At 34.1% G+C, this 15,825-nt stretch overlaps 1 protein-coding gene across 2 annotated transcripts in view; it reads left to right on the forward strand.

The window, feature by feature from the left end:
* The window catches only part of slc6a2 (solute carrier family 6 member 2), an 84,484-nt gene that overhangs the window by 45,597 nt on the left and 23,062 nt on the right, over nucleotides 1–15,825 (forward strand). For both annotated transcript variants that reach the window (XM_051932152.1, XM_028809319.2), the window contains exons 8-10: nucleotides 5,487–5,611; nucleotides 8,759–8,871; nucleotides 10,443–10,571. In XM_051932152.1, the coding sequence (XP_051788112.1) occupies nucleotides 5,487–5,611; nucleotides 8,759–8,871; nucleotides 10,443–10,571 (367 nt within the window). The remainder of the gene's footprint in view (nucleotides 1–5,486; nucleotides 5,612–8,758; nucleotides 8,872–10,442; nucleotides 10,572–15,825) is intronic.

Consider the following 15,825-nt stretch of genomic DNA (forward strand, 5'->3'; position numbering starts at 1 on the left):
ATCAATGATATTTTGTTAACAGTTAAATCTGGTACACTATCTGCCTATCTATCCAAAGAAGTGTGTGTGTAATACATACTGTATATGCTGTTATGTGCAGCTTCTAGCTATGAGTTGTGAAAGTACACAGATTTCACACCTGGCTGTTGTATTAAAATTTATAGTTAATACAGTGCTTATCAACATCATGCTTATTTATGTGCATAAAGTAAACAATAAAGGCATTAGATTCTATTTTTAAGTGTTTTTTCTTCCTGAAAAAAATGTAATAAATGTAATGTTGGAAAATGTTAAGAAGTATATAAAATGAAGGAAAGTGTAATGAAGTATATGAAATTAACCCTACTATGTGAAAAGTGTTTTCTGAAGATAAGGGAATAATTTTGCATCACAAATATGTGTATCTGTAAACATATAAAAGGCAATGTTTTGATTAAAACAGTTTAGTTATTTCTGAAATAGTATTCCATTTCACAGTTAATCACATATACCAGCAGCAAGCAGTTGCCTTCATCCCATACAGTATGCTTTACAAACTTTTAGATAATGACTCATGCACTGCAGAAAAAGTGGAAGAGGAATAATAGAAAAAATGTCAGCACTTTTAGTGCCTAACTCCTAAATATATAACATTTTACACTTAATTATAAACACTATAATATCTAATAATATTATTTCTGAAAACTTTCTGGCAAATCTGTATGCTTTTCAGTCCTTTCCTGCTTGATGAATGAATGTGTTGTTTTAATTCTTCTTCTTTTTGTAATTAATAAATTAATTTATAAAAGAAAGAAAACCTCTTCTCATGCTTTTTTCCCTAGTATGTCAAGACTCATTGGCCATGTATTGCCTTGAGGTAGATACAGATCAAGTGAAATATGAAGCAAGAAAATGGAGATGGATTGCCTCCTAGCTGAAGTCTTAATAGTATTAGATTCACTTTCACCTTAGGCACTTCTTAGAGAATGTTTTAAGCTTTTCTTTTTTGTCTCTATTCCAAGAATCTATATTATTGTGTTTATGTCGCTTATTTTTCCTTATCTTTTTATAAAGTAACATGGGATGTCTAAATTAGAACAGATAATATTGTTAAATCTACATTAGGTTGTTTACAAGGCAGCATTTTAGCAAATGCTGCAATTGTGTAAGGTCTAAGTCTGTTAAAAACAGCATCTTCCAGTCTTCTAGGATTGCCCAAAGGCCCCATATTAGAATGCATTGTCTAAAAAGAGTTTTCTAGCTTAGCTTAATTAAATCACAGATCACACAACTAAATAAAAGGGAAAACATGTTCTTCACAAACTCCTTTCATGTAGTTTTACTCATTCCATTTCCACTTGTGGAGGAATTATGAGTATACTGTTCAGGTAACAGTGTAGTTTGGAGTTAAAATTTTAGTTGTTGATAAAAATAATTATTACACTGAATTGAATCAGTGCATTCAGTTTTTAACTGACAGTGTTTAGCAAGCCACTTCTTCTGTTGTTATTGTAGACATAGACTGTATAAACATGTATTCTGTGATATGCTAAAGTCAAATTAAGGAAACCAATAATGAATACTGAACAAAAAATTTTGTGGTTTCACATGCCATTGCTATGGCAACTAGCCAAGTTATAATTGTAGATGGAAAACCAACATCTACATTCAATTTTACATGTAATACTTCTTAAAAATAGTGTCTTTTGAGAAAGCACATATCAGTGCAGTTACTGTGCTTGTTATAGCTTGTTTGTCAGTTCTGTGAAAATACATAATACATTAGAAATTATTATTTTTATTTTTGTAAAGTGTCAGCAAAGACATAAAGACAAAATTTTTCAGACAGTCCAAATAATTGTAGCCATTTTCATGATGTCTCTTGCTAGGAGGAAAACCATAAGAAATATCAAATTCCCAGATGAAAATTTCATATCTTAATTTCTTTTCCAAGAATCTCTAAGGGCTGAGATGATTGAATATGGCTTCAATTTTCAGTGTCTCCTGCACATATAATACACCACGTACATTAAAGTCATTGGTCACATTATCTGGTCCACCTATCTTTACCACTTAATTGATTGTTGAGTTAGTAACAGCATTATATGTGAAAACAATGCTATGTATAGCAAACAAACAGTACATAGACAAATCTTTTATTTGCAGTTTACAAAGCTTTGAATATATACAGTAGATGTACCGTTATGAGTGTATGAGGAACCGTAGCCTACCGAGGTGTTCATGCTGTCACAGATGTATCAAAAATGGATCGTAACCCAAAAAATATTCAATCAGCTATTGTCAATTCTGTTAAAACAATAGCTACCAAACAATTACATAATTTATAAAGATTAACAGATGTACTACATTCAGTCAGCTAATAGCCGAGTGCAATTCTAGTGCTAGATACATCTTTCAGAGCACACAACTCATTTTATGTTGGAAATGATGGGAGTATAGCAGGTGATAACCCAAGACTTCCACTCCTGTCATCAGAATAGATGGAGGTGCAGCTGAAGTCCGTAGGCTAAAAAACACAAACATTGGGAAAAGAAGGACTGGAAAAAAATTGCCTGGTCTGATTAACCACAGTTCTTCTTATAATGCTGAATGAAGAATGAGAATATGATACAAACTCAGAAATTCATTGGATGCAGCAGCTTAGATTGGTATAGTAGTTTAAGAGTATGGAATAACTTTTCATGGCATATAATGGTCCATTTGCATAAACAGACCAGTGTTTGAATGTCATAATATACTGTATCTGTCAGTAGACGTTTTCAGCAAAATCATACTAAGTTGTGCCAGACTAAGAGAGTTCTACAATGGTTGCAGGAATAAGACATTGAGTTCATCTTTATTTGGTAGACTCCCCAGTCTACATATTTCATCTTAATCAAGGATCTTTGGAATAAGAAGACAAAAGCTATTTGCTTTCAAAGGTGGAGCTGCAATGCGTATTGACTACACCATCACCTTCTGCTTGTGGAGCCTACTAGCACTTAGCACTGTAATATCTCTCTCTTGCAGACAGTATGGAAATTGGTGCTGCAATTGTGGAGAAAATTTTCAAACAGTCCATACAAACACAGACAGACAGAATCAAAGAGAAAGTAGAGAAATGTGCACTTCCAGCCATCATCAATGACAGGAAACAAATTTTTGCCCTGAAATAACCAAAGCAATAGGTTCTGTTATGGATTGATCAAACAAGTAACGTCTACTCAATTTTTGTTTCTTGTAGCTATGCTTTTTTGGTGGTGCTAAGACACTGCCAGTTTCCCTTTTATATAAATTAGCCTAGGGCACTTATCTTAAAGTGTGCATATATAACACAGAGGAATGAGGATGAAAACAGTGGTTAACTGATCTACATTTTTTAATATGCGGGATAAAATGCGAGCTGGACCAGATGCCTTCCAGATTTTCCTTTTGTAAATGATTTAATGCACTTTATATTCACAGAGTTGTAGCCTAAACCCTCCTACTTTACTAGATGCCTTAATGAAAGACATAGATTTTAGCTTCAAAATAGAAGTAAAATGTGCCTTGCTCATCTGGAAGTAATATTTTAATGTAACTCTCTTTATAAGCCCTGCTAGCTGTTTCATAAATGGTATCAAACTTTTCTCTGCCATTTTACCTTCTGCAGGTCACACCAGGATGGTACATTTAACAGTTAACATAATGGAATGAAGTATTCCTGTTATTTGAAGTGTATAAAGAGTGTCATTTTTTTTTTATTCAAAGCTTTTTTTTTTTTAAACTTGGCATTAACACAGCTATCCTTATAGTATTTAATTCAGGATGTAGCCATATAAGCACATTAAGCTCATTGGGAGAGAACAGTGACTTATGAAGGGTGCTATGTACAATTTATTTGATTGCTTTATTAGTTTATTTTGGTGATTCTTTACTGTAGTATCAAACCCACACATCTCAGTTAAGTTATTTATTCTTGAAACCTTTTTTTATCTATTTTAGTGACACGTGATGCTGGAGCATCTTAGTAGCATCGGCAGTAAGACAGATCTAGATGATCCATTATAGGGCACACTCAAAAGCATACTTATACTTACTAACACAAGTAAGTGTTAGTGTTTCCTTTTAGTCTAACACACATGCATCTGAGATGTGAGATGAATATGCAAGCATCCAGAGAAAAACCTATGCAGACATGAAACGAATGTGCCTATTCCATTCAGACTGAGTCCACCCTACAATTTGAATCTGGATTTCTGGAACTGTGAAGCAACAATGCTAACCTCTACATCATTGTGACAGCCCATGCATATTATTGAATTCTCAGTTTTTATTTTTTGTTATAAGTTATGTGAGTGTGAGACAACAATAACATTGCCAATATTTTAAAAACTTGCTAGAAACCACACAGTATAGTTAAACTAAATTAGAACTTCAGATATTCTTCACAATTTATTTAAAGCTTCACTAATACACTGGACCATGTTCATGCCAATTACTTTATTTTTAACTAGTGTAACTTATATAGGATATGTTCCTGTTTTATAAATTTAAACTTTCTCTGTTTCCATATCATTCTGAATTTATTTCAAACTATAGTTACAATCTGGCTAACAACTGTGAGCTTTCTGTAAAAAAACTGCTCTTTTAACGAACTCACTGCAAAGTTTGTATTAATAGAGTTAGTTCTGTACTACATTGCAGAATTTCACTGAGTGTTGACATTTCAGTTACATAACTACTGCACAAGCTCTGTTTTTGTAAGTGGTAGGGACTGCATCAACTGCAGGATTGCATAGGAGAGAAAGAAAATTTGTTAAGAACATTTAGGTTGAGACGGAACTTGCACTAACGTGAGACATTTTTTCTGCTTGAGGCAATGAAATCCGCTCTTTATAGAGAGATAATTAATACTTTTCAGGAACTTAGAAAACTTGCACAGTACGTGTTGTGTATGTTCAGAAACTCAATTTACAGTGTTTGACTGTGATTTCTATTTGAGTTACCTCATCAGGGCACACGTACCAAGTCTGTATTAATAAGAGATTAGGACACAATAGAATGCATTGGTTTTCAGTAACAGACATGATCTTGTGAATGTCAGGGTAGTTCTCATCAGTGTATTAAAATATACATTTGTGGTATCATTTTACCACGGATGTTTCCACAGAAAGTAACTCGTAAAACAGTAGTAGTCATATTTTGATGGGGGTTCTGCACTTCTTAAGTGCTGACTTTGCCATTCATTGTAGAGCCTGAATTGCTGCTTTCATAACTACAGAAGCCAGAAGAACACCCACTATTTTAACAGGTCTTACACTGACACTAGCTTTGGAGTTTCTAAAATTGTAAAAAGTGAAGTATTTTACACTTAAGATCAGTGCATTCTATGGTGCTTTGATACAAAACATTGTAGAATACTTTGATCCCAGACACTGGTTGTCAGCATGTAACTAGCTGATTTATTTTATATGAATGCTGTCACAACATAAGCATGCACATTTATTTATTTATGTTTGTTACAGAGATGCCCTCCTCACCAGCACAGCAAACTGTGTAACTAGCTTTTTCTCAGGATTTGCTATCTTCTCTGTACTTGGCTATATGGCTGAAGAATATCATGTGGAAATTGAGAAGGTAGCAACTGAAGGTAATTAAAGTTGATACATCTGTTCTTATTTTTTGGTTTTGTCAACTGACTGTTCATTTTGCAGTTTCATGGCAGGTACACTAATGCAGTTATTCTCAAATTTGCACTTGGAGTAACACTTTAGTTTCAGCTCATTTTCTGCATCTGATCAACTCAGCCTAGTGGAATGTGGAGCTTGCCTAATCCTGAAGAAACTGGGTAAAGGCAGGAATGGATGCAAGTGCCAGTACACTACAGGGTGAAATCATTCACACAGCCATATTTACTTATACTCTGACAACATAATCTACAGGTTTTCATTTCAGACACTTTATGCTTTTACCTGAAGTCCTCCTGCTGCTATTTCCAAGTTTCTAACTTTATTTTATCAAGGAATTCCTAAAAAGGGTTGTTCATGCTAAGATAGATAGATAGATAGATACTTTCTTTTCATATTTAATTTAATGGTTTGATTATTTTAACTGTTGCTTGCTATTGAGCACATAATTGGGTATGATGCTGATATATAGTAGCTGCACTTCTTTCACTGACATTTATACTTCTGTCTGCTGTGATCTGTGGTAACTGTCAATTGGTACTCACTGCAGTGTCTTTCTGAATATAGAGTAAGATAAGGAAAAATGAGAGCAACTTAAATTAAAACCAGAATGGGTTGGAGTGAATACCTGTATTTACACTAGGTTTTTGAAAAAGAACTCGAGAATCAATGCTGTCATGTAAATTCTAAATCACCTTTAGTTAAGGAGCTTGTCATGGAAAAAGAGTAAAACTTACACTGGAATTTCACATTAAACATGGCAATATCTTTCAAAACAACTTCACTTTGTAGTGTTTCAGCAGTTGGTTGTACATCAGCTTTTAATATAAATATTTTTTTATAAATACCTTTATGTCACCACTAATTCTGTTGGATAACAGACACTCAGAATAACTTTGGGAATGCTGTGCATGCCCAACTACAGTATATGAAATATGATCACTGTAAAATATCAAAAAGTCATTCAAGTATTTACGGCATTGTTTTTTATCTGGTTCTGGCAAGCCACTATTTGTAGCTAATTTAAATTGCATCAATGTTCTTAGCACTAGCACATAATTTAAAGTAGGAACTTCCTTAAAATTGTTGTTAACTAGTTTTGATATAGCCCCCAAAAACAATTACAGAAAATAAGTATTCTTGCTTATTCCCCTGTGAATTAAATACCTGTTTTGGGGGAAAAAAGAAGAATGTCAGATTGAGTAAGCATCTTATGTAGTACTGCTGCATATAAGAATAGTAGGGGGAGGAATATATAACATATATATCATATGACAAAAACGTAATGTTGTAACAGGAATAAACTGAATACTAAGCAAAAAAAATGTAAGGGCCTTTACATTCAAAGCTAAATAAGTTTAATATCACAGAGCAGAGATTATTATATAAGAAGTATGTATCACAGTTACAACTGTGATAGCACATTTCAGGACTTAATATCAATGTTTTACAATTTATTTACTTTTTACAGTTTATTTTTATCAAGTGTTTTTGTCCAAAATCAAAGTTGTAACCTTTGTTATCAAACTTCACATTTTTATATCAACATTAGGACTATCAATATCAAATTTTAAGCCTATGATAGAAATTTTAAAACTTTATCAGTTTTTGAAAACTTGACATCAAATATTAAAAACCTTATGTTAAATTTGTGTATCCTGATATTGAAATAAAAATGTGAATAATGAACTCAGCACCTTAAAACCTGTTGAATGATTCAAATATTCTGATTTTAATTACTACTCAATTTTCTAAGCATAACATCCAATATTAAGAAGTCAATATCAAATTTTATAATATTTGTATTTTCAGAGTTAGATATCAAGTTTTGACCCCTCAATGTCAATATGCAAAATATTGATATCAGACATTGAAAAAAATGCTATTAAATTTACAAAAACTCTTAACAAATATGCAAATGATTATATGAATTATTGCCACTTTTAATTTGTTTCTCCAAAAGGTGTCATTAAATGCTAAAATGGCTTTCTATATACTCCCTTGCATCCAAAATAACTTTCAGACTCTCCCTCTTCATTTGTACCATATTTTCTGTCAGTTGTCCTTAACTCCAACTTTAGTCTCAATAAATATTAGAATGATGTCATACACAATCCATACCATTTTCCAGGTGTTAAAACCTGGTCCCTGTCAGATTCCCATTTTGAAGTTCGTGATATCATTGAAAGTGTTAAGTCCACAAAGTTAGAAAACCCTTTGTGGGTTCTCGGCCACAAACATATCTTACCAAATTGGGTCCCTATTACTTATTTGAATACTTATTTCAATGGTTCCATGGTGGGTACCTGCCTCTTTGTCATTATGTATAAGAAGAAAGTGTTCTAAATGTGTGTTTTCTGTGGACCATTCATATTCTAACTATAGATTTGGTTTTATAGCATTGCTTAATATATTTTTAATATGACAGCATAACATTCTTTATGAAGATTCTGTCTCTGACAAAAAGTGGCCCAGCCAACCTGTTGCACTAAATCACTATTAGTCACCAGATTTCCTGAAATCTCAGCTTTGATACCAATCTTGGCCTGATGGTTTCTCTGGACAAATATTGAGGTAACATGCTATACTGTAATCCTGTTCACAAATCTTGTATAACCATTCATCCATCCATCCATTTTACAACCCGCTGAATCCGAACACAGGGTCACAGGGGTCTACTGGAACCAATCCCAGCCAACACAGGGCATAAGGCAGGAACCAATCCCGGGCAGGGTGCCAACCCACCACAGGACACACACACAAACACACCCACACACTACGGCCAATTTAGAATCACCAATCCACCTAACCTGCATGTCTTTGGGCTGTGGGAGGAAACCAGAGCGCCCGGAGGAAACCCACGCAGACACGGGGAGAACATGCAAACTCCATGCAGGGATACCCCGGGAAGCGAACCTGGGTCTCCTAACTGCGAGGCAGCAGCGCTACCACTGCGCCACCGTGCCACCTCTTGTATAACCATACATTGCAAAGTTCATATGTTGTGTTATAGGCATTTTGTCATCATCATGTGAAATGAACTATTGCCTCTAAGTGAATAATACATTTTATGGATGTTATTTTTCTTTTTGGGGTTCCATGATTTTTAGGGCCTGGCTTAGTGTTCATCGTCTATCCAGAAGCTATTTCTAAGTTGCCTGGTTCATCATTCTGGGCTGTTGTCTTTTTCATCATGTTGTTTACACTTGGGATAGACAGCTCTGTAAGTAAATCCTTTGTACTAGCGCAGTTTCTGGCACTGTTAAAATATATATTAAAAAGGCAATAGAACTTACTACCTTAGCATTTTAATGTAATGCTATTAATACTTGTTAATTAAATTCTTTCCTTGCATCATTGTAGTTTCTTTGTTCTCCACATGTTTCCACAAGTTTCTTGCAAGAACTTATGTTCCTTTCCACAAACCAAAAACAATGTGAAGCTTAATTTGATAATCTGTTTCTCCAGTTTGTGTGTTGGGATTTCCTGATATCACAGCCAGCCTTAGTTCCTGACTTATACTTAGTGATGAAACTTGATGATACTTTATGAAACCTGGCTTGTGATTGACCAAAATTAGATGAGTGAGACAAAGAGTTCAGAAATCTTACATATATGTAGTGTATCTACATACTTTCAACATATAAAGGAATATTTCAACCAAAATTAAATAAATAAATACGCAAATAAATATAGTGTGAAATATGACAATAAATAGATAGAACCACACTGATTATATGAGCATACATAATTAAATGTGTCATGAAATATGTTTTTGTTGATTATTTTTTCATGTATTTATTTAATGACTTAATTTATTTGTTTTAGCTTGAAATGAAAACGGTCATCTTTGCTTGTCAAAACTGAGAGGGTGGGCTGTAACCAGTACTGTTTTTTGTTTGGTGAATTTTCAGTAGTGGGGACACTCAAAAATTGCAGATTTTCACATGCCCATCAGGCACAGATTCCTAAGGCAAGTGTACTAAAATTTGAACTGTGTGCATCTGTGGCAGATACAAGTACAAGGAAAAGTTGCCCAGAATTAATGCCAGAACCAGCTACTGTCTGCTTATAAATAAAGTTCTTTATAGCTAAAGAGTTAAGTGCATTCTATCAATTATTGATCAACCAAAAAACTTTACTCGCTAGAGTTCACCTTATCAACATTCATAGCGTCATTGAAATAAATAAATGAAGAAATACATAAATACATAAAGAAATAAGCAAGAAAAAACATATTTCATGAAGTACAAAAATTACTTTTGCTCACTCATCATTGTGTTTTTATTTATTCATTGAAACTTTTAACAATACATGTATTTATTTGCATATACTGTATATTTATTTTTGTCCAAACTAATCCTTCATATTAAAACAGTAGTTTACAATACAACATAAAGGAAGTACATACACTTTAGTGTCAGCAGTAAATGAGCCCAGACCTTCCTTAAAGTAAATTAAAGAGGTGCTTCTCCATCAGGCCTGTTATTGTTTTTATCACTTCCTGACTTGTTCATGAAAAGCAACATATGATTTACATGATGGGCATGTAATGGAAACTTGAATTTAAATGTGAATTTTGGAATTTTATCTGACAATGCTAACAGAAATTATTCTGAATCATTACCTTTGTAGTGATTACTTGACAGACATTCTCCTATTAAATGTGTTAAGCACTTCCATTAAACAATGCAAGAGCACACTGTAGTTTTGCATTCATGCTAAAGTAAACAGAATAGAGAATGCATATATTAATGTACTATCTTTGATACATTTCCTTCTCACCCCTGGTAGATGGGAGGCATGGAGGCTGTCATCACAGGACTGTCAGATGACTTCCAAATATTGAAAAGGAACCGGAAGCTGTTCACCTTTGCCACAACTTTATTAACTTTCCTGGTGGCTATGCTATGCATTACAAGTGTGAGTAACTTTTATTGTTATTTGAACATATGCCCGTGTAAATAGTTCATCATTTAAAAATAGCTCTAGCTGACAAAGAATGGAAAGTGAAAGAATGTCTACTGATTTTGAAAAAAGAAACCCAGTGAAATCTGTGTCCTGGTTCCACTGGTCACTCTCTATGTTGAGTTTGTACCTTCTATCCATGTTGGTATGCGTCTTTCTCTGGGTATACCCAAAATGTAGCAAGGAGTTGGGTTAACTGAAAATACTAAATTGCCACCATGTGAGGTGTGGTTATGTGCATCAGTAAGTCATGTGATGAGCTTCTGCACAGTTGACGGCTTGTTACTGCATGACTCCTGGGATAGGATCTGGTCCCATGAGACCCTGAATTAAAAGAGATGAGGTGAGAATGATATGTTTGCTTTGTAAAATGTTAAGCTATGTTGTTTGTACTTGTTGAACATTCTTTTTCTAGGCTAATACAAACAAACATAATGATTCCTGCGTGTGAAAGAACGGTCAAAGGGTTAAAAGTAAGGTATATGTCTTAGACTTGTGGCCAATCTTAAACAATAAAAACATCTGCAAATTACTGTCAGTTACTTGTGACCCCCTCCTCAGTTCATTTGAAGACTATTGTATTGCTGCTGCTTTGCAGTAAGGAGACTGTGGAAGATTGTGGGTTCGCTTCCCGGTTCCTCCCTGTGTCGATAGGGCTTTGAGTACTGAGAAAAGCGCTATATAAATGTAATGAATTATTATTATTATTAATACATTACTCTCTGTAGGAATTTTGAATTCTTTTTAATACTAATTAAATAAGATAACTTTGCAGCCCATACATATCTTATCTAGAGTATTGCCAATATACAACCACTTGCAAAACACAGAAGAGTAGAAACATGGCACATACTTTTCCATGAAGTAATTTTACAATATTTTATTTACAAAGTTTTGTTTTTATCCTGACCAATTGGGGATCCTGTGGAACATCCCCTTTCTGCAGAATTGCTTGAAACAATCTAACATTCTGTTAGATCATTGTACTATAATTGCTTGGTGAAATGGTCTTTGTGGATATACAAGGTGTGAAGTTTTTTATTTACTATACTGCTATGTAATCAAGTCTTCCTGTACCAGACTATTGTTCAGATAAAGATTGAGGATTTGGAAGGACTATAAAGTATGTTTATAGTAATAAATGTCAATTGTCAAATATACAGTAGCTACAAGAAACAGGTGTCTGTCTTCTTAATGACATATCAACAGGAAAAAGTATTACACTGTGCCTAATAATATTAATTCATGATACTTCATTGAGTAAACTTATGTTATATCAGTAGCCACCATTAGGGTGAAAACTAAAAATAAATCCATGATTAATTGATTAGTAAAGTTATGTTAAATACACATGTTAGAGATATTGTATATTTAATTAACATTAACTTAAGAATGGAATTAGTACTTTACTATTCTTAATTGTGCTAGGACAGTGGACAGTGCTGCTACTTCACAGCTTCAGAGTCATGGGTTTAAGTTTTGGCCTGGGCACTGCCTATGTGGAGTTCTCACATTTTCATTTTGTGCATACGGGTTTTTCACTGAATGGTGGCAGCTGGATACACGTGCTATTGTGTGCTGGTCTAATGTCCCTTCCAGGAATGATTCCTACCTTGCACCTAATGTTGCCAGGTTACCCACTGGTCCGCTGTGACTGTAAACTAGACAGGTGTATTAGAAAATGGATAGAAAGATGCATTTATATGTGGTTCTACATTGAATTCGTAAACTATGCACTGTCTGCATTTTTTTTGTTTTTCTGGGAGCTCTCATTTTCTTCTTAAATCCCTGACGTACATTTCAGGTTGATTAGCAATTCTAAATGGTCTATGTATGACTTAGTGTTTGCATGTAAACAAGTTTGCTGGGATATAGACTGGAGCCTGATCAAGAGCTGGCTCTTGCTATTATAATTTTAGTATTCTGTGCTAAGAGAGAGAGACATTTTTTGCTACGCATTGTAATGGTAGTCTTCTCATACGATACTTAACCGGCTTATAATGTCTTTATTTTTCACCACCAAGAATTATTGCAGAGACTTTCATGGGCCTGATTATAAATGGATTTCAAAAGATATATAGCTGTGTCTCCTTGGTAGCTGCCTCACCACTCTACTACACACTGCAAATATTAGTCATGCTATGTTAGAGCCATATTGTATCAATTTCTACATTCTAGGGTTAGGATTGGGGTTTCAGGGTTGTGGGCATCTAGATTCTATCCTCTTGTCCTTGTGCAAAATTCAGGGAATATCCTGATTGGGAAACTAGTCACTGACCAGGCTCATACACTTGTTATTATGCTAATTTATAGTCAGTGGTGGATATACCATCATGGCATTCTTGGTGTGTGCCCAGCTGCCCATGACAGCAAGGGGCATTTGTGCCAAAACCCCTGCTTGTTGACTGCCACATATTAAGGGTTATAGGATTTTAAAGTGGTGCTGTACATACTTTAATGAGAATCCTGATGCACTTAGGTTCTTTATTTAACTTAAAAAATTATTTTACTTGATGATTCTGGTTTTCTCTTGTGGTTTAAGCATATCCAGGTATGAGAATGGACAATTATAAAATTGGTCATGTGTCAGTGATGGTGAAATTATTTGTTTGTGCCATGCCCTAAAATGGAAAGAAAGGCATGGAATGAAAATCAAAGTGTATTTAATAAATAAATTATTCAGAGGTGATAAAACTGCCCTTTGTTTTATAATATCAGTAAAAATAATACCCTTGTTTAACACCACTTTTTAAATAAATTGATATGCATTAACATTAAAAACTGTTTTTTATTCAGTTGTTCAAATTGTAATTGCAATGTGGTGTAGTGGTTAAGGCTTTGGACTTTTAACCTTGAGGTTGTGGGTTCAAATCCAGCTACTGACCATGTGACCATGAGCAAGTCACTTAACCTGCTTGTGTTCCAATTGGAAAACCAAAAGAAATGTAACCAATTGTATCATAAATAGTGTAAGATGTCTTGTATAAATGCATCAGCCAGCTAAGCCAATGTAATTGTTTTTACATTAAAAATAATAAACTACTGCAGATTACTAAAGATTTAAAATAATTTTCTATAAAAACCTATTGATGTGAAACTGATTCTTTATATTTTTAAGAAATATTTCATTTTTTCTGTGTACATTTTTCTGTGGGTGCTACATTTTTAATCCAGCTGTTAGGTGACCCAGGAATAAAATGTACAAGTGTATGGTTTCATTTAAAAAAAATTCAATAGAGTTTATACTTCTTAAGGAAAAAACAATGGTATATGTTATTTTCACACCAATTTTTTTTTAAAGTTAGAGGTACCATGTTTTAGCTATCCCTTCATTAAGTGTATACCTAAAAAAGAAAAAGTATACAAGATATATATGTTAAGTGTGCGAGGGGAGAATAAAATCAAAAGGATGAAAAGAATATCAGACCTGAGTGAGTGCAAAAAGCAGCCACTAGAAAAGATGATGATAGACATTAAAGGTAAGTCGGTCATTCGGTGCTAGATGTATGTGTTATTTGAATTTAAGCTTAATTTCTTGAATTTATTTGAAAAGTGCTTTTAAATCTCAGTGAGAAATCACGTGGAAAAATCATTGTAGCTGTGATCAAGTGATGTAACATTTTCCAGCATAGGCTTAATTAGGCCTTTTATCTTTACAGCTTAAATGTGTTCTCAGAAATCAACAAGCTATCTTCCCTGCTTTACTGGTGTAAACAGCTGAACACTTTCAATAAGCCCAGTTTTTAAGATTTCTATATGAGCAGGGTATGTGTGATAGTGAATTTTACAAATGTATCTGTAGTATTGGGGACATAATTAGAAGTGATGCATTAATTCCTGTTATAACAGGAAGTGCCTGCTTGGGAAAATGGCTCTAACTCCGAGGGATAGAGCTGTGGACAAAACCACTGGATAATGTGTAGGTTAGGAATAAAAGGCTCCAGAGGAAAGATAAGTGAAGAAATTGTATATAATAATCTGTTGTAAATTGAGAATAAGCGACATACAGGTTTTCTACTTCTGGTGAATAATGTAGGGCCTGTTCCTGTCTTGACTGCGATCTCTCTTTTCAGTTTACACACATTCTGATTGCTTTGTTTTGAAGCCCTGATTTATCACTGCAGAGGCAGTGGAGTCTGAGAAATTTTCAAAAAGGAAACATTTTTTACTGTGCCTGGGATGGGTGAGATAACTTTGAGAGTCAGTAATGAACATAATTAAATCCTGGGAAGTAAATAAAGAGATTCACTTTGAGAAATAATGTTAGTGGAAAATGCATCAGTTGTGAACTTATGAGATAGGATGAAACTATGAAAGTGGTTAATGCATATTCTGAAGCTGACTTCTGGTGCAGGAGACCGTACCTATACAGGCTCAGGCATCAACAGGCCAGCTATAAAGTCTATATAAGAGGAAAAGGACACTCTTATACCATTCTGACAGTAATGTTGGAATACCTAGACCTCATTTTAGCCCCCGCAGTGATAAAACAGGGAGATAGTTTAGAGATGATTTCAAGGAAAATATTCAAGCTGTCAAGATCACTAAGGCTGCTATGGACCATTTCGCATTCCTTTATCATTGCCACATTGGTCGGTCTCTTTTTTGGTTACTCAAAATATACAGTCGTAAGATAATGTACAATACAGTCCATCAGCTGCCAGAGATATCCATGTTACATTAAATAATGTTTTTACATATTTCAATTGTCCTCTTAGCTTGATTGTTTTTCTGCTTACTTAATGAATTTAAATACTGTTTGAATTCAGTTTTAAACATAATAAACAGTGGAAGACTATTAGCCCATTTAACTTTGTTTACATGAAATCTTGCAATCAATAATACCAAATTAATAATGTATAGAATTTCTTTAGATGTGTTATATTGCAAGATGGCACCACTGAGTATGATTGACATTCTGCCGGCTTCAGTTTTTACTTTGTATTGTATTATTTACTTTTTTTTACACCCACTACTTGAGGTTTCATGAGTTAAGATTGCCAGACACTCATTAACATAGGATTACAGGTCACTCACTAGTTTTCTGAATCCATATTTGCTGACTCTGGTTGGTTGAGTGAGATTCTTCAGAAAAACTGCAACAACAACAGCAGACACCCCCGAAAAAAACACAAAGGGAAACACTAAGGAAAATGCAATAGGTTGAGGGATCAAGCACAGTGAAAATTGTTACCCAGTGTCCTATTAA

This window comes from Erpetoichthys calabaricus, chromosome 9 (assembly GCF_900747795.2).
Source record: "Erpetoichthys calabaricus chromosome 9, fErpCal1.3, whole genome shotgun sequence".
NCBI lineage: Eukaryota > Metazoa > Chordata > Cladistia > Polypteriformes > Polypteridae > Erpetoichthys > Erpetoichthys calabaricus.